Source organism: Hermetia illucens, chromosome 7, assembly GCF_905115235.1.
Source record: "Hermetia illucens chromosome 7, iHerIll2.2.curated.20191125, whole genome shotgun sequence".
In the NCBI taxonomy this organism is placed as follows: domain Eukaryota; kingdom Metazoa; phylum Arthropoda; class Insecta; order Diptera; family Stratiomyidae; genus Hermetia; species Hermetia illucens.
The window spans coordinates 12,009,545-12,033,825 of NC_051855.1; the positions used below are offsets into that span (position 1 = coordinate 12,009,545).

The following is a 24,281-nucleotide window of genomic DNA, read 5'->3' on the forward strand; positions in this document are numbered from 1 at the left end:
TAAAAATCTACTATTGCAAACAATAAACTCTTCTTTTTTTTTTTTGGTTAAAATAAAACCCGATCGAAAGTTGGAACACTTTACAATCCAACAAATTATGTGCGTATGGATTCCGGTCCTCCCGGGAGCTCGAAAATAAACTCTCCTGGAAGCGTACAGCCGCCAAGATCGACGTTTTTATCTAATATGATCTGAAAGGATAAGAAAATCTGTTTTTAGCCCGATGATATGTTCTGCAATTGGTAATTAAGTGTAAAATTAAAATATTTATTCTCTGGCTGGACTACAAGGACGATGGATGTTGCGGTTTTAACCAAACTCTGGTCTGTTGCTGAATATTACAAAGAAATTGATATCCCATGCAACTTACTCCATTCTTGACGTCCCGTAAGTTTTAAGGGCCAGTTCGCCTACTAAGTGAGCCACTTAATCGGCGAGTAAAGCCCATTTTTAACTCATGAAGAGTTAATTCTGCGAACAGGAAATTGTCAGCTTGGGATGGGTTCTCGCTCATAAGCAAATCCTCGGTGGTTACCTCCAACAATCTGTTGGCCGATTGGCGTTAATTACTAAACTAACCGCTCTAGAGTAATGGAAAGCGGCCAAGAAAAATAAAACTCTTCCAGCGGCTCCGAATAAACAAAAAAAAAAAGACTGGAACAATGTGAGATGAACACGAAATTAATAGCAATATCCTTTGACAGTTGACTCGCTTCCATGCACAACAGGCTGTCAATCTGACATTAATATACATACACGAATGCGTTCTGAAACAGTCATTCAGGGAGGGGTATTTGATTTGATGGAAATGAGTCCCATTCTGCCTAAACTACTAACTAATCAGTCCTCACCCTCGCTTCGCCTGAGTTTCAAACTAAACAAACGACTTCCTCCGCGGCATGTCTTTCCTACATTCAAAACGACTAATCTTGTACTCCCCAAGTTGAATGTAAACATATCCGAATGGCGAAATTGCCAAGGGAAATTGTTTGGGACAGCCAAGGAACGGCTCGAATGACATACGCCCATCTTCTCTTTCGCACTTACACACCTACACTTGCAAATGCCAAAAAAACTAAACCAAGTAATCCACCACATTCATCGGAATTTTACAAATTGTTGCCGTTAATCTCGTATATGGCTGTACCACGCAACTGTACACTCACATTCAACAAGGAATCAGGCTATATCTTAAAGAGCCAGGTCGCCGCGCTCTTGACATCACGCATCAGATCCTTTTGTAGTTATCAATCACCCATAACAAGCCCACATATCGCCACCTTCCACAGGCATCTGCAACAAATCCACGGAGCACGTGTGAATCGGCTTTTCCCTTGCCCTTACTGAAATCAACAGCGCCAGGCGTGCAACACGGACCAAAACCTCGCCTGGAGCACAAAGTGTCACCGCCATTAACTCCCCCCATGACATTTCGAGTGGCATCCGCATGTGTCAGTGTCAGAAAATGATACCAACAAATGGCCGAAATCGAAGCGGCGATAAACCAACTGCCACCCAATGCAAGACAGACAATTGGGTCCCCGAATTTCTTAAAAACTTGACCCTTTCCCGCAACTTGTTTCGCCTTGGCAAGTTGTCGGTGAAACAACAGAGAATACCTACCCAAAGTGGGCGCAGTCAACTAAAACAATTTGTGGTCCGTAGGCGCCTGGGATATCTTATCGGTCACTGGACTTCCTTGCGGGGCACATACGCACCGATTCCCGCTTGCACACACACCACACACAAACTAAGCTAATTTCAAACTTTTCCGGTCGCCAAACGCTAACAAAACTCTGTCCTTTCTCCTTGATCGCTTTTGACACAAAACCTTTCTAACACGCTCGAAACAGACAATTCTTTCCGAAAAACACCATAGTTCCACGCCGCACACATACAACACAAGATGCACGATAAAAATTTCTCGAAAAATGTACGGCGAAGAGTGACTCAAACTAAGGAACGCATCGTTCTCGTCAAAGATATGTCATATACACGCGTTGCACGAAACTGGTAGGGACACGGGTTCGTCTCTCGTGGGGAATATACCAAATAACAATGTCCACCACTTGCTGTTTTGTCGGCAAAAGGATATTTAAGCGACGGCGAACTGTACTGAACGACGACAACGACCACTCCCCCGCAATTAATTTTACTGGCACCGCATTAAGACGAGAGGCATTTCCCGCGACATACAATTCAAGCTGATGTCAGGCTTGTGAACACGATCAATAGGGCAGGTTACTTTGGGACAGATGTGTCATTGGGACAGTTCAAATGGTCACAACCAGTTCGAAGCTTTGTAGGAGAAATTGACGGGAAATGATCACTTAATTAAGTCATTGGTAGTATTAAGAGCGTGCAAACCTCCAAATCTATCTGATAAATTGGCGTGGAATGTATAACAGATGACATATCTAAAAATTGGAGTAAATATTTAGAAATGAAGAAAGCGAGGAACCAACACTGAAAAATTGAGTGGTTGTAGTCCAGGGTAAACGTATCCTTGGACCTTTCCCCTTATATTTTTTTTTATTTAATACAAGGAAAAACTACGGGTTTTATTATTGGAGAGAACTATAAGCATCAGGAACAGAAACTACTTTAAGGATATATTCAATATCCCATATCAACCAGATGTTTTGAAAAAAGCCGAAGTAGTGCCAATATTTAAAGCCAAGATTCAGATTTATTTATTGAGCAAAGAAAATAAAACAACGGTTCACGACAAGGGGATGCCCTATCATGCGTCCTCTTTAACCTGGCCCTCGAGAAAGTGATCCGTGATGCTGAGGTAAATGCAAGAGGTACGATCCTCTTTAAGTCCACCCAACTACTGGCCTACGCTCACGATATCGACATCATGGGAAAAACCACTCGAGATGTACAAACTGCCTTCATCCAGATCGAGCAGGTGGCAATTGGCGCAAGATCTTGGGCTGCACATCAATGAAGGCAAGACAAAATATATGGTGGCAACGTCAGCGCCGAGAACCAACCAACCAACAATATCAAACTGCACTGGTCCAACGGGACGAATAAAGATAGGAGAATACAACTTTAAGACCGTTGATAATATCTCCTATCTAGGGTCGAAAATCACAACCGATAACAGCTACAATGATGAAATCTGCGCACGGTTGTTGTCAGCCAACAGAGCCTATTTCAGCTTACAAAGACTGTTCCGCTCGAAACGTCTCACCATAGGGTCAAAGCTCTTACTGTACAAGACTATGATCTTGCCAGTCCTCATGTATTCCTCGGAAACTTGGGTTCTCAGCAAGAAAAATTGCGAACTCTTGGCCGCGTTCGAGAGAAGAATCCTCCGAAGAATGTTTGGCCCCCTACATGAGGATGGACGATTCCGTAGCCTACATAACGACGAAATCTATAAGCGATACCATGACCGTCAGGTTATAGATAAAATCCGACTCAATAGGTTACGGTGGGCGGGTCACTTAATGCGTATGGATGAGGATGATCCCACCCGGAAAGTCTATAAGGGCAATATCTATGGTGAGGAAAGTCCAGGAACTTTGCAATCTTGCAGATTACTCACTGAAGAAGCTATCCCCACACCTGGCAGTTAGGTGTAAAATGCAAGAAGGAGAAATTTGAGGTCCGGTACCGATAACCGGCAGGAGTCTTCTGACTTGGTGACTGGGTCGGGCTCTCGTAATGGACAGCACGGCGTCGAAATCGCTAGTCGTAGGGCGGTTCGACGTCTAGGCGCCACGACGACTAGGAGCACAGCTCTGCCTGCTGCAGCTGTTTCGCCACAATCTGTGGCGACCACTTCAGCAGATTTGCGTAGACAGCGGATGAAATGGACTGAAGAAATGAACCTCTTCACCATTCGCCCCTACTACGAAATGACGGCGGAGCCGGGTACAACATCTTACCGCCCCTTGTTGCACCAGAGATTCATCGAGCGTTTCCCGCAATTCGCAGCGACACAATCCCGGCCACCATCAGGGAGGGTGTTCGACTTGAGGTCATCGGGGAAACTGGTAACCGAGAGTCGTTGGGGGCAGAGGCGGCGGCATCAACAACACCACGCCGCACTGTAGGCAACAGTTTCAGTACTCGCCCAAGCACTCTTCTCCACCGTCCAGCTGAGGTGTCCGCTGAGGTTCGGGAAGAATTCCAAAGAGCGTGTATAGAATTCTCGGATATGGATCCTTTGCATAGACCAGGTATTCCCAGGCTCTATGCATCTCCAGCAACTCCGGGAATTCTATCTCAAATCAATGATGAGATTGCATCTCGGCTATGTGCTGATATGTCGCTGCTGCAACTACAATCACTTGCGTATTGTGGTACATTTACGGCTATCAGATTGCACGGTCAGAAGATTCGCTTTTCTGTTATTGGTTTGAGTGACCAAAGAGATCCACCATGGAAAATTCGTCTGGAACGTCGGCGGGACTCACTAAGGCAGCACATTGCTAGACTGATTCAGATCAGCACTGGCAATGCCAGCAGACGGGTAAGAAATAAAGTGCAGAGGGTTTACCGGAACTATGCCATTCCCAATGAGACACCCGTAATTAAAATTCTGGGCACGCTAAAACAGAAACTTTCTGTCATATGCAGCCGGTTACGACGGTATGGCGAAAGTCATTCCAGACGTGTCCAGAATGCAACATACGCGAGGAACCAGCGGAGCTTTTTCAGATCTCTCAACGAATCCCAACAGAGCGTTCAGTTTTCGGTGATGGAAGCGAAAGAATATTGGCGTGGACTTTGGGGGTTACCCGCCCAGCATACTGAGCATGCTGAGTGGATCACCGCCGAAGGCATCCGCCATGCCAATACGCCTGGCATGAATTTTGCAGATGTTACCGAAGAGGAAGTTCGACGAGCCATAAACAGCACGAAGAACTAGAGGGACCCAGATCTGGATCGGGTGCAGAATTTCTGGTATAAGAAATTTACAAGCGTACACAGTCGGTTGGGATGCAGTATAAATGAGGTCATTAGTCGACCCGAGGAATTTCCACCCTTCCTCACTGCGGGGATTACCTACCTTATCCCTAAGAAGGACACGGTGCTGGGCCCCGCAGACACAAGACCGATTACTTGCTTATCAGCCCTCTACAAATTCATCACGTCCATTATTAGTGAAAGGATCAATGCGCACCTCGAGACAAACAATATTCTGTCTGCAAAGAGCAACTCCTTATCAACTCGGTAGTTGTAGGACAAGCAACTAAAGGCCAAAGAAACCTCTTTAGCTGCTATATCGATTATGCCAAGGCGTTCCGCACACCTGGCTAAGCGATATCCTACATCTGTATCGCATTGATCCGAAATTAATAAAGTTTTTGGCGACAGTCATGGAGGGTGGCATACCACCTTATCAATGCGTACATCTGAGAGTGCTAATACCTCAGAGCCCATCTGTTTACGGAGGGGCATCTTCCAGGGAGATTCGTTGAGTCCCCTTTGGTTTTGTATGGCACTGAACCCCCTTTTCATGGCTACTGAATGAAGCTAGAGGGCATGATTTTGCAATAAAGTATGGCCTACGTGCTAAGTGCACAGTGATGTACTTTGATGACACCAAGCTGTATGCTGGTACTGACAACCATCTTAGAAGTCTGTTGCGAATAATAGACATGCTCAGCCGTGATATTCGGTTGGAGTTTGGATTAGACAAGTGTCGAATCCAAGCCATCCGCAAAGGAAATCACGAGCTGCATGCCGGACATAGCATTGGTGACCTCCACATCGAAGCTATGACCGAGACAGACTTCTACAAGTTCGAGTTAGTGATCTGAAGGATGCTCTGCTGTGTGAATTCCTGCGACGTGTAAAGCTGGTGCTGAAATAGCATCTCTCGGAGAATGTATTCGCTATCCCTTCACTGGTTTATGCGTTCGGAATATTGCCGTGGACGAAGACCGATCTGGAAAACGTCTACCGGCGGATACGGACAACTACGTCCAAATTCCGAATGCATCATCCAAAGTCTGCCGTGGAGCGGATGAACCTGCCTCGTGACATCGGAGGTAGGGGCGCGGTTGACGTGGCGGCACAACATCATCGCCAAGTCGACTCGCTGCGCGTTTTTTTTTTTTAGTAAAGAGCAGGCGAGTCCCTTGCATGCGGCTGTCTGTAAGGCAGACTGTGGGCTAACTCCACTTAACTGGAAGGATCGATCTTTCAATCCTCTGAATGGGGTGAAGTCGGACCAAGAGCGGATCGATGAATGGAGGTCGAAGGCAATGCACGGTAAACACATGAATTATCTTTGGTAGCCATTTGTCGATTTGCTTTTGTCGAACAGATGGCTGTGTGCTGGGGAGCTCTTTGCTGAGACGGAGGGGTTCATGTGCGCCATTCAGGACGGCGTGGTCGCCACCCGAGCTTATAAAAAGCTCATCATGAAAGAACGGGTGGAGAACGACCAGTGCAGAATGTGTGGTTCGGCGTTAGAGACGTTGGACCATCTTATTTCTGGCTGTACTGTTATGGCACCGGTGCAATACATCACCAGGCATAATGTTGTATGGTTAGGTTATCCATCAAAACCTTGCATACAAGCATGGGCTGATCACGGGAACATGTCCGGTTTACCGATATGAGCCGCAAGTAGTACTTGATAGTTCTGCTTACAGCATGTATTGGGACTGGTAAGTTCTGACTGATCGCCATACTGCACACAACAACCCTGACGTACTGTTAGTTGACAAGACAGGTCGCTCCGCGTATATTATTGATGTTGCTATCCCCCATAATAGCAATATTGAACAGAAATACGTGGAGAAGAAGGTGAACTATGAGCCATTGGCTCGGGAAACCAAAGAAATTTGGCGTCTCTAACGGGTGATTGTAGTTCCCATAATATTGTCAGCTACAGGTATTGTACCTAAATCCCTCACGGCTTCCCTTGATGTCCTGGAACTTTCGCACAGTCTGGTTCAAACCATGCAGAAGTACACCATTCTGCATACGTGCTCGATGTTGCGGGGAGTACTCGACGGATTCTCCCTCTGACCTACCACCGGCCACCACCACCAGCGCCCCTTTAGTTTTTAAGGAGGTAGGATCGTCCGAGCCTAAATGCTTAACACTTAGTGCTAGTATTAGGTAAAATCCGGCATCTGAGAACCAACAAGTCTGCGAACTCGGAAAGTACAGGGAGCAACCGCACCGGGCGCACAAATTTTACCAACAAGTCAGCAGGATGAAGCCTTATACACCTCGATGCTCATCCTGTCGAGACAAAGAGGGAAATCTGATTTCTGACAGAATGGGCATATTGAAGCGATGGGTTGAGTACTTTGATGAGCTACTGAACAACCAGAACATCGGCGAGTTGGAGGTCCCGCCAACTGAAGACGACGGACAAATACTGCCACCACCAAGTATAGGAGAAAGAGTCCGTGCAATTCATCGGCTAAAAAATCATAAGTCACCAGGAGTCGATGGAATTATAGCCGAATTGGTTAAATATGGAGGCGACCAGTTACATCAACTTGTGCTCAAGGTATGGGACAGCGAAACAGATGCAGGCAAGGAGGGCAATATTCAGCATAGGCGGGAGTATGATTGAGGCGGGGAGCTGCTGATTGATATTCTTTCTAGGCAATATCCCGAATTACTGATACCAAGGGATAACATGACAACGAAGTTTCACTTCGATAAGAAGTTTGAAACACGTTGGAGTAACAATGCAAACTGGAAAAGCATGGCTGCGACATACGGCTTAAACCAGCAACTGATTACTTGGTACACTGATGGACCCCTCACAGCAGAGGGAGCGGATGCCGGTGTCATTGGTTTAAGAAAAATGTACTTCGACCCAATGGGCAGGCACACTAGCATATTCCAGGCGGAAATATAGGCCATTGACAAATGTGCCTCCTTTATTTTGCAAAGGAACTACAGAGGACAGAACATAGCTATTCTCACAGATAGCCAAGCAGTGATCAAAGCACTTAGGTTCAACCAGGTGAACTGTAAACTGGTGTGGGAATGCCTTGAGAGACTGAATACACTCGGCTCGTCCAACAAGGTCTGGATACTTTGGGTTCCAGGCCATGCTGGGTTGCAAGGCAACGAGGCAGCGGACGAACTAGCCAACAAGGGAGGAGGGGCGCCTTTACACGGGCTAGAACCCTTCTGTGGAATCGAAAACGGTTTCATGGATATGACTCTAAGATATGAAACGGTTGAGGGAACTATACTGGGCCAGTCCAGACCAGTCCAGGATGCTTATTGGGGGATACGAACCCATGCGCACAAAGGATTGCTTAAACCTCACCAAAAATAACCTCCGAATCATAGTGAGAATTCTCACTGGTCATTGTCGGCTGAACTATCACCTAGGGAAGCTAGGGATATCTACGGACACTGCCTACCTCTATACATGTCCTGGGACAGTGTCCGGCACTTGTGCAAAGTAGGTCGACGCATCTGGGAGAACACTTAATACCAGACGCAAAGCTGAAAGATCTGGAAGTAAGGAACATACTAAAGTTCCTAACGGTTATAGGCCTGCTTGAGATACTATGATCAATAGGTACACTATAACCGGTAAAAAGGGCACAATAGTTCTTCAAGGACGCGGTGTGACTTTCCCTTAACAGAATAATAATAATAATTTACCAGCGTACACAGTCGGTTGGCACGCAGTATAAATGAGGTCATGAGTCGGCCGGAGGAATTTCCGCCCTTCCTCACTGCGGGGATTACCTACCTTATCCCTAAGAAAGCACATTTTTTCGAGTAGTTTTAAAGCATTCCAGTGTTCTGATAGCCGAGTGGTTAGAGCATAAGGGAAGGTCGCGGTTCAAATCTCACTGGTGGCATTGGGATTTGTATCGTGATTTGACGTCGGATACCAGTCGACTCAGCTGTGAATGAGTACCTGAGTCAAATCAGGGTAATAATCTCCGGCGAGTGCAATGCTGACCCCATTGCCTCCTATAGGGTATCCTGTAGTGTACTGTTACGGTCTTGAATGAAGTGCTTTAACACACTTCAAGGCTCTGATCCAATATGGATTGTTGCGCCAACGATTATTATTATTATTTGAAGCATTCTGTATCAAGATGGAATTTCTTTCTCTCCACCAATCATAGATGTCACTCCAAGCAGTACACGTCATGGGTAGGCAAACTTGCTGCAATGTGGCCTAGAATACAATTGATGCGGACGAGCTTATGAATGTTCAATTTTCCGACTTTTCTACACAAAGGAGCATGCGAAAAGTTAAATTTTCCGAACTTTCTACGTGAACAATTTTTTGTATATTGCGCCACACGACTGATTCCATGCCGTGCGATTGATCTGACAGTTTGGACGGGACTTTCGCAAGCTCCCCCATGATAATTGCAGCCAGAGCTTTCAAACCATTTTCACGGTGCGAGAGAAAATTCGCTCCACATTAGCTTATGGGGAAGATAGTATTATTACACTTTTGTTGTGCGGCAATTCAGCTGATTCATCTGTCACAAAAGAGCGTAGAAGCAGAAAAAAGAAAATGCTCACGATAAGTGGCAAGGGACTAGTGATGGGGGACTATATTCCGACGTTGTTATTTCGCGAGCTATTTTAATTCAATTGTGAAATAACGTGGAGAGAGGTGTAGATGAGTTTTCATCCTTTTACTTTGTTTAGGGCATACCCAATTTTTCGGTGTTATTATGACGACGGGCAGTTAAAGTTTGGATTACGCATAGCTAGGGCATAGACGAATTGTTCTGAGATCCAATTAAAAACGTTCCTTGAAGACGTATATCCTTTTGTTTGTGAGAGAAACGATTTTCGCGCAACGGGAACTGTTTCCAACGTTACTAATGGGTCGCCGGCAGCTGTAAATGCCTAAGCCGCCTCAGCCTAATATTAATGGTCGCTTCTAGACTTAGTAAACAATATGTTTTTATGATGCCTGAGTATGTCTCACCCGGGACTTATTAGCATTTAGTGTGCCGCACGTCAGAAGTACTTGACGAAGTTATCTTTCTATTAACATTGAACTCGGCTTTGAATCTAAACCCCCAGACAGGAATCTACGCTTGGACTTTCAGTGTTCTAACAATGGATCCTCTAAGACTTGGTAAAGGTGTGTTTTATTTGGAGATATTATTTAAAGAATGATGTTAATTTCCATAAAAAATAAAGGTTCGAGCGGAGCAAATAAGCAGACACCCCCAGGAGATGCCAACACTACAGGTGCGTCCAGAAGCATTCCATTGGCGATACGTTTTAACGCAGGACAAGAAAGTGTGGAAGAGATTCTCCCATCAACTTACAATGTAGATCCAGCCTCTCCGGTAACGCAATCAGTGTCTTCAATCGTCGATGCAGGGCAACGTTCGTTGTCTAGTAGCCCACAATTGAATGTAGGTAGATCTCATGAATGGACTTGGAATGATGAGCGAAATCATATCTAACAATGAACAGGATGACTAGCGTGGGAACCCGTCCAGGGCTGGACAATGCGATGGCCGAAACAGATTAGGTATCAACTTCGTGTTCTTGGTTCAAAATAAACATAAGGATGAAGTAGTACTATGGGCCTGTAAAAGCCTGAGTATTGGGGCTGTAATTCCTCCCTTAATTCACGCCCCCCTCATACAGCGAGTGATTAGCTCTCAATGGTCTGCCCTCTGATTCTGTGGTCTTAGCCCCAAGTGACTGCTGAACTGTAGCTCTTCATCAATGCCCCTGTGGCAGCTTATCTCCACTCCGACTGTTGCAACTGGTGTTTATCGGTGGTTAAGCCCTTGAGTGTTTAACGTAGGTACCTGTCGTAGAGACTTAATCCTACCGTCTTCTTAAGACACGGATTGATTTCGTGACCACAATCAGAGCCCCGCTGTGACAAGCAAAAAACGGTACCAGTCTATACCAAGTGTATGGCTTAGCATTCATACTGGTGGATGCAAGACATACCTAAATCTCTACCGAAGTAAGGAGTACGGCACCCGTGTTGAAACGCAACACCACGCCGAGGTCCGAAGGTCTCTTCTCGCTTGAGCATAACCACAACCCCCATGAAGCTCCCACTAGGGGGTCAACTGCAAACAACCGAGCTGTACTCACATACAACGGGAATTCTCCTGAAGTATGAGAGTCCAGAGGGCTATTCCGGTTCCCATGGTACCAGTATACCCCTGGTAAGGTTTCGTGGCCAATTACCACTTCAGATGAGTCCCCGTGCAGACTCGGGTCTGATCGCCCTAATTAGGCCTTTGGAGCATTCGCCTACTGCATCATGGCCGGCAAACCAAAATGAGTACAGCGTCTCCCGGTGCCACCACTATGGAGGTTTTTCTCGGCCACTTGGTTTTGGTTTGGCCGACAGGGTTGGCGCCCCGTCTTCGTCACCACCACCTCTGAGCACCTGATTATCGGTGGTGAATCATCATCAACGGCGCAACAACCGGTATCCGGTCTAGGCCTGCTTTAATAAAGAACTCCAGACATCCCGGTTTTCCGCCGAGGTCCACCAATGGTGGTGAATCACCAGCCCTAAAGTTACTAGTTTAGTACTCCAACTCTTGGTTCACTATTTGGCACATTTTCGCAATATTAGCTTTCTAATGTCTAATTTTCCGGATAGCTGCGTGGTTATACTTCCTACGGAAGACCGCAGTTCACACTATCACACTATCGAATGATGACCATGTTCTCTTATGAATGTCACAATGCTGGAATCGTGCCTAGCTTACAATAAGATGTTTGCTGGTGACGAAATCGATGGATGTATGCCCAACCAATCGATGATTAATGAGTGTCATAATGTCATGGAAATCCTATAAGTATATAGTTCGATTCAATAGCAATTGGATCCGTACCCACTGGTGATTGCCCCTTCATTCCTCATGATATGATTTCCGCTATCAATCTACAAGTATTATTGAAAACATTCTGACTACAGTAAAATGAATTTTAAATACTTTTATTGCGTCTTCATTAAAAAAAAAATATATAAAACTAGTCTGATGACTTCAACTGGCGCAAAGACTTCCTCCAAAGCAGCTTCTTCCATCGTAAACGATCAGGTAGCGTAGAAGGTAGTGGTGGTGGCGGTGGTACATCACCTGGTTCTAGTCTTATAAACAATCTATCAAGTAGCGGAGATCCAAATACAGTTGGTACTTGGAAGTTAATTAAAGGCAAAGTATCTCAAGCAATGGAAGATATCAAATCTAAAAATATACCAACACCAGCTACAACAATTTCAGCAACATCATCTCAAAAAGGTAGACATAACTATTATATTTGAAAAGAAAATAAAAGTCGCAACAAATCCTTTATCCTTTATATATTTCCTTTAAAACAAGCAGATACCACTGGAGGAGCCGATTCAGATCCAGAGACCGCTACAAGTGACGATATATCACTAGATCTTTCAACAGGTGCAACTACCACCCAACAATCGTCCATACAAAAACAAAAAGGACTACCTGCGACCTCACAAACTCAAAATTCTGCTAATGATTCTGATTTTGATGCAGACGCTGAAATACTTGATATTGAAACGATACAAACTCCTGTTGCCCCCCCATCGACTATTAAAAGACCTTTTGCATCCTTGAGAGCGAAAACTTTATCAGGACCATCTATAAAAACAGTGCCCACTAAAAAACCTACAACCACAGCTAACAAGGACAGTGTTAATGGAAAAGAAGAGAACAAGCTTTTTAGACGACGCAAAAGGGACAAATTCGAGGATTATTCAGGAAATGTCGGATTTGGGGTGAAGCCGAAGAAAGATGTAGAAATTGAAAGTGGCGTTGAAATGTTAGAGGATATGATCCTTCCCCAAAGTACGTCAGGGTCAAATCACCCGGACGATTCGCAAACGGGCAAATATGTCACTACTAAGCCTGGAGACGATAAAAGCGGGAGAAATTCACCTTTGCCCGAATATTATGATGCGCTTCCTTCCCTTCCAAATCGAAACAGTCAGCAGGACTCTATGTCCAAGCATCTAGGCGAAACAACAGCCAATAACAATGCATCACAGCAAAACAAGTGTAAAACCATGGGACAGCTCCTAATGCATTGCCTTCGAACAGCCTATAAATCACGCTCAATAATAGTCACATCGGCTTTACTAGGAATCCTTCTAGTATTACCTCTAGCCGAGTTTTTCCGTGGGGTCATTGCTTGCCTTTTCACCATTTCCCTAATAACTTCCATCACCGAAGCATTCAGCCTTCTAATTGAGCGAAACGATGTACTACTTAGGCTCATTGGTCTGCAAGGTAACGGGCCAGAAAAGATACCTTTTCAAATTCCCGACTATGACAAATTACCGATTTGTGAAATCCCGGCAGCTGAAGAGCATAAACCACTGAAATCATATGCAGTAAGTTTAAGTGTTAACTATGTTAAGGTAGTCTAAGCTGTATTGTATATTATCAGGGATGGATGACTGAAATCAACAACTATGATCCGTCCAATTTTCACATATCTATGACTAGACCGATTTATGCTCGACTTGATGGATCAATCTTGCGGATATCCAACACCAATGCTCGCATTCCAAAACGTTCAATGTGGAACGAGCAACCAATTCATAGGAAAAATGTTGTATTCACGAGGCATCGGTGTTTCAATCTGCTTGGTTGTAGGGTAGAAATGTGTCCACGAGGTTTGGCACGAAAGAGGTAAATGTTGCTTTCTCTGTAGAAAGATATTTCAAGTAATCTCTCTTTTCCATCAAACTAGATACTTCAATAGAAAGTACCCGATTCAGCTTATCATAAACACCGCGGACACGGTTCGAATTGATGGTAATATTTAAATATAGATAACAGTTGCCAAAATTGCTTTCTACTTTGATTCAACAGAAAGGAAAAGTGGACGAGGACGTATGGAAACCGCCCTGCAAGCAGATACTGATATATCCACTACACAGGATGCAGGCTCCATTTCACATCAGAATTCAAACGAATCTAATGACGATCATTCAGATAGACAAAGTAGTGACTTCGACTTTGGCACGACTGTGCTTCATTCAAATGTAAATATTTCGAATTGTCTATGCTTCTATGCTTTGAAAATAAAAATAACTGGCTTCCGATTAGCTCCAGAAACTTCACGACAATCAGCAACAACAGGATACCATCAAAGAAACTACCGTCCCGTGTGGTGATGAGACACGTTTGCTCCTATTTGCACGTTGTGATCGCGAAAAGGAGGATTGGTATAGACGTTTTCTTGCGGCCAGTGTTGGTGAAATCAATGATCAGGAACTACAAAATCCAGATATTGTTATGATGACTGATGATGAGATAACAGCTGCAATTCGGGCTGTTCCACCGACGGTATCCGCATTGACTGAACAAAAGGAGGTAAGATTGGTTCTTTGTTGATTTGAATTGATGCGGGGAATAGCAGTTGGAAATTAAGGCTCCCTCTTTGACTGGGCAATGGCAGAGGTGTCGACTTCGTGATCTCACGTTTGTACCAGCCGCGAATGGCAAATACTTGTGAAAGGCTAAACGCTAGAGATATGATTACTTTGAAGTAATAAAAACTTGTTGTTTCTTTTTCGTTGGTGTGGATATTTATTCTTGCAAATATCGATATTTCGGGAACCACTTGTTCCCTTCATCAGTGCTAACAAGTTTTAAACTTGCCAATTTCGGGAACCACTTGTTCGCTTCATCAGTGCTAACAAGTTTTAAATATCAAACAAGTTTTAAACTTGTTAGCACTGATGAAGGGAACAAGTGGTTCCCGAAATATCGGTTCTTGTTCACTTGTTCCCTTCATCAGTGCTAACAAGTTTTAAACGTGTTAGCACTGATGAAGGGAACAAGTGGTTCCCGAAATATCGGTATTTGCAAGAATAAATATCCACACCAACGAAAAAGAAACAAGTTTTTATTACTTCAATTAGTTAATCGTTGGAAACACCGCATAATTTCACTCTGATGGTTACTTTTTCTTAATAAAAAAAGGAGAAGGAAAAAGAAATTGATCTTTCATAATTTGATGCTTTTTTGGTAACAGGAATTGATTTCATCAACGACAGCAACTGAAGGAGGTAGTGATGAAACAGCCAAACGTAGTAGTAAAACTGGTTTGATGGAAGATGACGATAGCATACCGTTTGAAGGCCTGATAATCGCTCCAAATGCTGCTCGAAACGCGTATGGTTATATTCGGTTTATGTCCTTATATCAGGTAAGATATTGTCAATATTTTCGTTTTGCCAATAGATTGCTTTAAAATCAATATTTGTTTCGAGTTTAATTTCAGTTGTTTCCTATTATTTGGTTTCTATTCTTCTCTTTTTTTTCCTTTCATTTTGTTTGGATCCTTAACGCTCGCTCGCTTGCCCACTTGTTCATCCGAATTTCTCACCTTTCCAATAATCCCGCTAAAAAATAAAAAACCATAATGAGGCAGAAGGCATGTAGAAAAAGTGCAATAAAAATTCCAGTCATCAAAAGTCCTGAGCATATTAAGCAGCAAGTATGATTTATTCAATTTTGTTTACTAGTATTCCGTCATTTTTTTTAATTAATTTTAAATTTAACTTTTTATCCTACTGACATAATAGAAGTTTGTCTTATTAAATTTGTTAGTTTTTGTCTAACTGCTTGATACTTAGAATTACTAGTGGTTAAAGACCGATATGAGCCAGCTCAATTGCTGAACCTGAAAAGAGACATTCAAAGTTTTCAGACAATTAAGAAATAATGGTTATAATTCAAGCCACTTTCGGACATCATCCTCTATTATTTGACTTAACATTTTCCCTTCCAATCCGTTTTTTTACAACACAGAATCGACGCCAAAAAAAGCAAGACGAACTATGGAAAGGTATCGATCAGACCCTATTTCTGGGACCGTCCAGCAGTGTTCTATGGGCAAATGTGCTCATCGGTCGTGTTCTATACAGTTGCTTAAACGATCAGGCACTCTTAGAAAAAATTCAAGAATTTCTCCAGAAGAAACTTAGTGCAATCAAACTCCCTAGTTTCATGGAGGACGTTGTGATTGCTCAGACATACTTAGGTGATACGCCACCTCTAATACATCGGGTATCACAGCCAATGTTGGACGAGCGTGGAGTTTGGATCGACGCAGACATAACATATGAGGGTCTTATGCATATGACAATAACAACAAAATTGAATTTACTACGATTGAAGCGGCAACAGCAGCAAAATAATCAGCAGCCCGCATCCCATGAAGCAGGATTGGGCTCAACAAGTAACGAGTCATACAACAATGATCTAGGTAGTGAGAATATTCTTCAATCAGAACTAACCAACGGAAGAAGCACAATCTCTGCTGGAGGTGACGGGAGCTCATCTATAGCTATAACTCCTCCTAGATCCACAGACACGACCAACTTTACAGCAAACTCTGCAATCTATGATAGTGATGCGGAGAGTACAGGAGCTTCCAGCTCGGATTCAGAGGGTCCAGCCTTGGGAACGGTTGATCCAACTTTAGAGTAAGTGATTCAAATGAACTTTGTAAGGATAATTACAAAATATATGCTTTTCCATCTGAAGTAGTTCAACAGTTCCAAGTGGAACACCCACTAGTGGATCATCTCAAACATTTGGTCCGGGTAACAGTCGACGACTACTACGGATTGTTGATCGTATTACAGCCTCGAATCTGTTCCAGTCGGCGACTGAAATTTCCTATATACAACGCGCTATGGAAAATATGAGCACAAAGATCACCCTCAGGGTCGAGCTTAAAGGACTTGTTGCCCGTATTGCTATAAATTTACCACCGCCTCCTTCCGATCGGATATGGATAGGGTAAGTAGAGATATGTTCAGCTTAGGAGGCACTAAAGGCCTGTAAATTCCATTGAAGTTTCATCAATTTCACACAATTCGCTCAGTTCAGTCTCCCCTTCCATTTCAGGTTCCGTGGTCCGCCGCGTCTTTGGATATCAGCCAAACCAGCTGTTGGAGATCATACTTTTGATTGGAGTATAGTAACAAATGTGATAGAAAGCAAGTTATGTGATGAAGTTTATAAGTATTTAGTTTATCCTAATATGGTTGATATAATTGCACCATTTCTTGGTCAGTCAACTTACAAAGAATAGATTGATAGCGAAGAACATATATTTGGACTAAGTATGAAGAGTAATGAGAGGCAGTAGTAAAGAGACTTTAAAAGAAAAAGACATGCGCTTGAATAGTTTATTGTGCTTTCCGTTTTCCCCCTTAAAAATGAAGTAATACCAATGAGTCGATAAGTTGAAACAATTTCGAGCTTTTGCATCAATTTTCCTCTTTTGCGTTCCAACTATAAACGGTTCAGTGGACACTTCGAAAAAAGGTTCTGACTTCGTCTTGCTTATACTTTATCCAATAAAGCTGACTGATTTAATGAGAAGCAAAGAAATTGCACTAGAAAAGAAGCAATACAGAAGAAAGGACCAAATTAACCAAAAGAAATTCGGAACATTTTTTTTTTGCCAAATATTTGAGAATAATTCAGTGTTGTTTATATGAATGTGTATGTACAATAAATAAAAGAAGAAATATAGTAACAGGGCTGAACACCATACAGTGAAAATTCGAAATTTTTTGGTCCGCTCAACTTCGACACCCACTGCGCCTCACCACCCAATTTCCCGTTGTTCTATCCATCATTTCCCCGACAGGGACTCTGGATAAGGCGACCCTACCAGTTCGCTGAAGTGCGGTCCAGGACGCCTCGAGATACTTGCACTCCTCTACCAGTGTTCTGCATCATGTGATCCTGTCACCCTCTCTCAATGTCTGACCTATCCACTGCCACTTATGTCTCCAAATCAACACATTCACGGGTAACTGGCCTGTGTGTCGATGAAATACTTCGTTCGAAATTCTATGACGCGTCGCAGACAAATGTTGGTGAAGGCTTGAAGTTTTTGACTAACAGTGATAGTGTCTACATACCTTACTCCCATATATCAACACAGATTTAAGACAAAGCACCGAAGGTGGATGTAGTGCTGTTAATGTGTCGAATGATATCAAGTTCGATGAAACTTTGGCAACTGTGTCGGAGGCAAGGTGTTCTCACCGCCGGCAATGCAAACGGTGGTTCTTGCTCCGATGTGCCACCAGCACGGAGGAACCCGGGACGTGATCCCGCAAATAGAATTACCGGGTAAACCTGACGCTTCGCGGACGCTTTGTTAGAGTATCCGCCGGTTCGGCGAAGACCTTCAGCCTCGACAAGGAGACCCATTTGGGCCCGCCCCGAACGTGGAGCTTGAAGAAGCTCTCGTCGCTCCAGTTCCTGGGGGTATCGAACTCCAGCGTCGTATATCGGGAAGGTGGAATCGGCCGCAGTTTCGAAACTGCGTCCCTGAATAGACGCACCATGCTGGAGTTGCTTCACCCTGCTCTGATATCCAGCACAAGGTCGGCGTGGAGTCGCAGATCCGTATCATTTCCATGATTTTATGGAGGGGGAAAGGAATGGTGCCCTCTTTTCAAACCCCGTAAAAACTCGATGCGCCCATCGCCCTTAAAATATCATGGCCATTCAAAGTGGGGTTCCTGTTACATCAGCATGGTCTAGTTGAATTTTCAAGCCTATCCCCTGAGGATAAAGAGAAAGATTTTCTTTTTCTAACCTCGTTAAAGGACTGCGGCGATTACCATCCCTTTAAACGATAGGATTTAATTTTGGGCCCTACTCCCGCAGTGGCAAAGGATGTTCTCTCTCTCTCTCTCAAATTCCCACCATCTAATCGGGGGTATTTTGATACCATTATGGTAAAGTTAGATTTGGCAACCATACCCCTGGAGAGTAAGACTGTAAAGATCTACAGAAGGAAAAAAAATGTCTCGCTTTTCCACTGTTGCTAAACACATTCGGAGCAGTTAGCAACCGTGATGGATGCCGCATCCGGTACAATCATCTCAAAATTCGTTAAATTACAACGCCTTCAGTGGACAGGCCATGTCCAACGAATAGGTGTCGATCGCATGCCTAGAAAGGTTATGAACAGACGACGTGTCGACGAAGCGAGACTACCAGGAAGACCGGGAGCACGGTGGGAGAACAGAATATATACGGACGCCGAGCAACTACTGGGCTTCCAAGATTGGAGGATGCGGTCACGTGACCGAGATAATTGGAGGACAACGATCCAAGCGGCCAGGGTCCGACGTCGGGCTGTAGTGCCACGATGATGATGGTGGTTTGCAACATCAGCACGGTAAAGCAACAGCAATTATTCACAACACGCTCTCTTTTCTTCAACATCATAGAACTTAAGGAAGTTGCTAGTAAAGTTGCATGGAACGTAGTTGACTAGCCTATAGGACAGGGTGCAAATCTATAGGCGTTTTAGCTCCATATTGTGTGACTATATCTAAAAAACAAACTGATATAGATTCTGTGGATGGCTTCAATGTTAACTCCCTGCTGATAATCAGGTGAAAGTTAACAATGAACTCATCCACAGCACAGCCCTCCGTAACACCTATAAGGAGGAAATGAATACAACAATAACTGCAGTCAACAGAAGCCCCGGAGATGATGCATAAACAAATGATCTTCACAATCACCTGAAGAACTTTATCATTAATACGGCCGCAGACATACTTGGCCCCAGTCGCAAAAAAAGTCGGAACGGTTGGTTCGACAATAAATGTAAGCTAGGAACGGAACGGAAGAATGCTACATACCGAGTAATGTTGTATTTGCAAAAACCCGGGCACGCATGGAGACTTACCGGGAACTCCGTCGAGCGGAAGAACGACTTCACAAATGGAAAAAGGAGGCCTGAGAAAACCAGCAAAATTTTACGATCAAGTCATCAGGATGAAGCCGTATACACCCGGATGCTCATCCCGCCGAGACAAAGAGGGAAATCTGATTTCCGACAAGATGGGCATATTGGAACGATGGGTTGAAAATTTTGATGAACTGCCCAACAACCAGAGCCTCGGCGAGTTGGAGGTCCCGCCAACTGAAGATGACGGACAAATACTGCCACCAACAAGTATAGAAGAAACAGTCCGTGCAATTCATCGGCTTAAAAATCATAAATCGCCAGAAGTCGATGAAATTACAGCCGAAGTGGTTAAATATGGAGGCGACCAATTACACCAAGTGGTTCATCAACTTGTGCTCAAGGGACAGCGAATCAATGCCTGACGACTGGCAGCGGGGCATTATCTGTTTCATACATAAAAAGGGACATATCACACGGCGCAGCAATTATAGAGGTATCTCGTTGCTGCGTGGAACATCATTAGCCCAAACCACACAGGCTTCACTCCAGGCAAATCAGCAACACATCAGATTTGTTCTCTGCAGTAAGTGGTCAAAGGGTAGTATAGGTTCCAGGGCGAAACGTGGATTGAACCAAGCTGAACCAACAGCTCTACTACCAAACCCTATCTCCACCTCCACGTGGTGACCGCTGGGAGCTCTTTCTTAATGAAAAGCTGCAGACGGAGAAGCATGAAGGCGATTCTCCCGCGCCTAAAAACGGGACAAATTGTACCAACTGGTCCTCCAGATTGGGGGTTGGGTAGGGCTGACAACCATAAACACGCATACCTGCCTGACAAACAAGAAGTAATTTGATTCACACATTCTACATATCACAGTTCCGTGGTCATTGGGATGCTTCAGCAGATGAGCCTGTCGCCATCCGCATGACCCCAACTGAATCGCGTTCGGTTGATCTTCCCATGCTCGTAAAAAAGGGGGACTTTAGTGTACGATGCAAACAGAATAAGTACACTCGGCCTTTTTTTGATCCACCATCAATATTCCAGGGGGGATGAATGAATCGAGTCGTATGTGCACTGAATCGTTGGCTATAAAAAAATTTATGATCTGGGAATTTTTTTCTCGCGCCTCGCTTCAGTGAGTAAACGATCGCGATGGCACTGAAGATACTCCACACCCTCAAGCGCATTCCATGTTCACGCGGACAATACCCTGAAACCTCGCGGGATTCAACAGCTGCCTGTGGTGTTTTTGTCGAAATTGCCAGTCGGTTCGTCACTGCAGTCTGTAATTTGCCTGACTTTATTATCTGGATGCGATGCAGCGAAACAGAGGTTACAGAATGATTTAAGATGGTGCCGGGGACTGAAATTTAAGGGCGCCAGGAACTTTCTTTTCATGGTCGAAAATTATCCTAATTGTAATTAATTGTCGTTAAGTGTTGATTCCAAAAATAGTCAGTCCTCATAGTGTAAGAAGTACTGATATTACTGAGAAAGCTACACAAGGAGGGCATGCACCTAGTTTGAGGACATCCTGTCTCCAACATTTACCGCCACTAACTTCGTGACTACCTTTAGTATCAGCGCTCTTACCTACATGGACTATTCCCATTGCACTAAACTGCGCCAGTCACCAACAGTCGATTCGTTCTGCATCAGATACTCGCAGCCCGATGATGCCCTAATTAAGCCTGATGATCACCATAATTCCGAAATGCAGGGAGCAATTGTAAATTATCCATAAATTTGATAGCGTCGGACGCCAGGCAGCCAAGGAAGCTTCTGAATCGCGATCCAGGGCTGATCTGTAAGCTGTCATCAGAGAGATGTTTTTCGTCAGCTAGTTCTCGGGGTCATGTTTCAATCCACGACGAATGTAATTGACTGTGGGTCTGATTAATTGACGACTATAATGTGGGACAAATTGTACCAACTGGTCTTCCAGCTTGGGGGTTGGGTAGGACTGACAACCCTACACGAAAAACAACTTGTTACGAAGCCACAACAAGAGCCTCGGACTGGACGGATTACAAACCGACGAGCCCGGCAACGACAACGGAATAAGGATTTGCGCATTTTCTCATGGAACGTGCGTTCCCTGTACAGAGATGAAGCTGATGAGCAGCTAGCCGATACCCTGTCCCAATATAGGGCTGATGTAACAGCGTTACAGGAGATGCGTTGGACAGGGACCGGTTTCCTGGAGAAGAGCCACTACACCATATATTATAGTGGCCATCCAGTAAACCATGTGCTCGGAGTAGGTTGGGTCGCTTGGCCCTAGGCGAAAAGGAGTCGGAACGGCTGATTCGACGATAAATCTAAACTAGCAACGGAACGGAAGAATCCTGCATACCGAGTAATGTTGCATTCTCAAAGGACGCGGGCACGCGCAGAGACTTATCCCGAACTCCGTCGAGCGGAGAAGCGACTTCACAGACGAAAAAGGAAGCCTGGAAGAACCAACAGGTCTGTCAACTCGAAAGGTATACGGAGCAACCACACCGGGCGCGCAAGTTTTACCAACAAGTCAGCAGGATGAAGCCTTACACACCTCGATGTTCACTCTGCCGAGACAAAGAGGGAAATCTAATTTTCGACAGGATGGGTGTATTGGAGCGATGGGTTGAATACTTTGATGAACTACTGAACACCAGAACATCGGCGAGTCCAAGGCCCCAATAGGAGACTAAAACTTTGAGACCGTTGATAATTTCAGCTTACAAAACCTGTTCCGTTCGAAACGTCCCATCATAGGGTCAAAGTTCTTTACTGTACAAGACAATGATCTTCCCAGTTCCCATGTAATCCTCGGAGACTTGGTTTCTTAGCAAGAGAAATTGCGATCTCTTGGCCGCGTTCGAGGGAAGAATCCTCCAAAGAATTCATACAGAATCCTACATGAGGATGGACGTTTCCGTAGCCAACATAACGACGAAATCTATGAGTGATGCCAGGAGAGATTGTCGATAAATTCCGGCTCAATAGATCGCGGTGGACGGAACATTTAGTCCGTATGGATGAGGATGATCCAAGCTGAAAAGGCTGTAAGGGCAATATCTTTGACTGAAAAACAAGATGAGGGTAGCACTGGAGCGGATTTCATAGGTCATTACGCCAGGCAGTTTTTAAGGACATCGAATTGGTGACCCTCGGTGATTTCTGGAAGCAAGCCTAGACCGGTTCTTGCGCCGTTCATGACGATGGTATAGATACTGTGGAACACCACAAAGTGTGCAATAATTCGAGAAATGCAACGCCAGATATAAAACAAGTTCAAACAATTTATATCAACTACATTTTATTCAATCTCTAAAACATACCTTGCTTGAACAAACAGCTAAAGATTTACTCGAAATATATATTATCGTACACTTCATCAACGCCGTCGAATGCTTTCAATTTATCACGAACTGTGTCACATAATATTTGATCACTTTCGCTGACCTTTACTGGCGTTTTCGGTATGAAAACATGCTCAGCACTTTCTACCCGATAACCACGATCAACTAGGGCACGGCTAACTTTGTTTAATTCCACAGGATCACAGAAGAACTAGATTAAATAGAGAACAATACAACAAATGCACCTCCAACATGTTACCCCGGTGGGACTTCCAAAGCGATCCGAGAACTTACATTAACACTACCGGCGACTTCACTGACAACTTCCACTTCTTCGGCGCCACATTCAATGGCGTCGTCTGTACAGATCTCATTCAATTTTGTTTCGACCGATCGTTCCATAACCTGATCAGTTATTGTTGTTTCAATTACACCGCGACCTTCGAATAAATGCCGTGCATCGATGAAGGCACCACTTTGAAATAAAGGACATTTTATTAATCCAAAAATAATCCGATTTCGCTTTGCACAAGTCACTTACGCTTACCCCGATTTTTTCAGAACTGGCGTCAGTTGCATTCGTAATCCCGCCAAATTGTCTGTATATAGGACGCAAACCATGTAGATCGGTGTGTTGACTATTTTGATTTCCAGACAATGCTTTTTTAATTGCCCCTGAGACTCCTCAAATCGTTTGATTGTTGTTTGAACTGTGGACATTGGCATGTTCTTTTTTATGGCATCGTCGATGGCGTATCGGAGAACTGAGTTAATTTGCGGGTTTGGGGAACCACCTTCTGCCTCGAAATAGGTATCGGTCAATGATAAATGTGATCTAAAGAATAATTAGATACTAACCTTGGATTGCCATGCGTATTTGCCGCACCAGGCGGCTGAAAAGGATCGCTCGTTGTCCATCTTTTGCCGCCTTGATATGACGAATATTTGCCCATTTTGAATGGCCGGCAGCACATGACTCTGTTGTATGAATGTAACTACTTTGTTGGCACAATACAGGTAGGAAACAATAGGCGCCGCGAAGGCTCCGTCTCAATGGCGAGGAAAGTGCCATACCGACTTATTAACCAATTTTCAGAAATAACCTTCGCAGCTGGACAATTTTGAATTGACGTTTTGACAGATTTTGTTTCGATTTAGCTTGGACTCACACCAGGTGTTGTCCGGATGATTATTACTCGACAGTTGTTTTTCAGATAATCGACTGGCAAGATATTGCC

The 24,281-nt window shown here is 44.2% G+C and overlaps 2 protein-coding genes across 6 annotated transcripts; one reads left to right on the top strand and one right to left on the bottom strand.

Moving 5' to 3' along the window:
* Positions 1 to 35: 35 nt before the first annotated feature.
* LOC119661012 (probable transcriptional regulatory protein Fnod_1106) lies at positions 36 to 24,259 on the bottom strand. Its single transcript, XM_038070159.1, has 5 exons — positions 23,902 to 24,259; positions 23,591 to 23,840; positions 23,338 to 23,518; positions 23,023 to 23,254; positions 36 to 191 (listed from the first exon to the last, which is right to left on the bottom strand). The coding sequence occupies exons 1-4, from the start codon at positions 24,113 to 24,115 to the stop codon at positions 23,048 to 23,050; spliced, it is 852 nt and encodes a 283-aa protein (XP_037926087.1). The 5' UTR covers positions 24,116 to 24,259; the 3' UTR covers positions 36 to 191; positions 23,023 to 23,047.
* On the top strand, positions 9,392 to 17,520 carry LOC119661010. Of its 5 annotated transcripts, none has more exons than XM_038070154.1 (13): positions 9,392 to 10,075; positions 10,135 to 10,355; positions 11,957 to 12,221; positions 12,303 to 13,333; positions 13,390 to 13,634; positions 13,696 to 13,760; positions 13,818 to 13,990; positions 14,055 to 14,321; positions 14,986 to 15,159; positions 15,385 to 15,450; positions 15,765 to 16,441; positions 16,506 to 16,760; positions 16,869 to 17,520. In XM_038070154.1, the coding sequence occupies exons 1-13, from the start codon at positions 10,051 to 10,053 to the stop codon at positions 17,053 to 17,055; spliced, it is 3,651 nt and encodes a 1,216-aa protein (XP_037926082.1). In that variant the 5' UTR covers positions 9,392 to 10,050; the 3' UTR covers positions 17,056 to 17,520. The 5 variants fall into 5 exon arrangements, with proteins under 5 accessions (XP_037926082.1, XP_037926083.1, XP_037926084.1 ...); XM_038070155.1 differs by having other exon boundaries at positions 9,393 to 10,069; positions 16,503 to 16,760; XM_038070152.1 differs by having other exon boundaries at positions 9,394 to 10,075; positions 16,503 to 16,760.
* Positions 24,260 to 24,281: the final 22 nt, after the last annotated feature.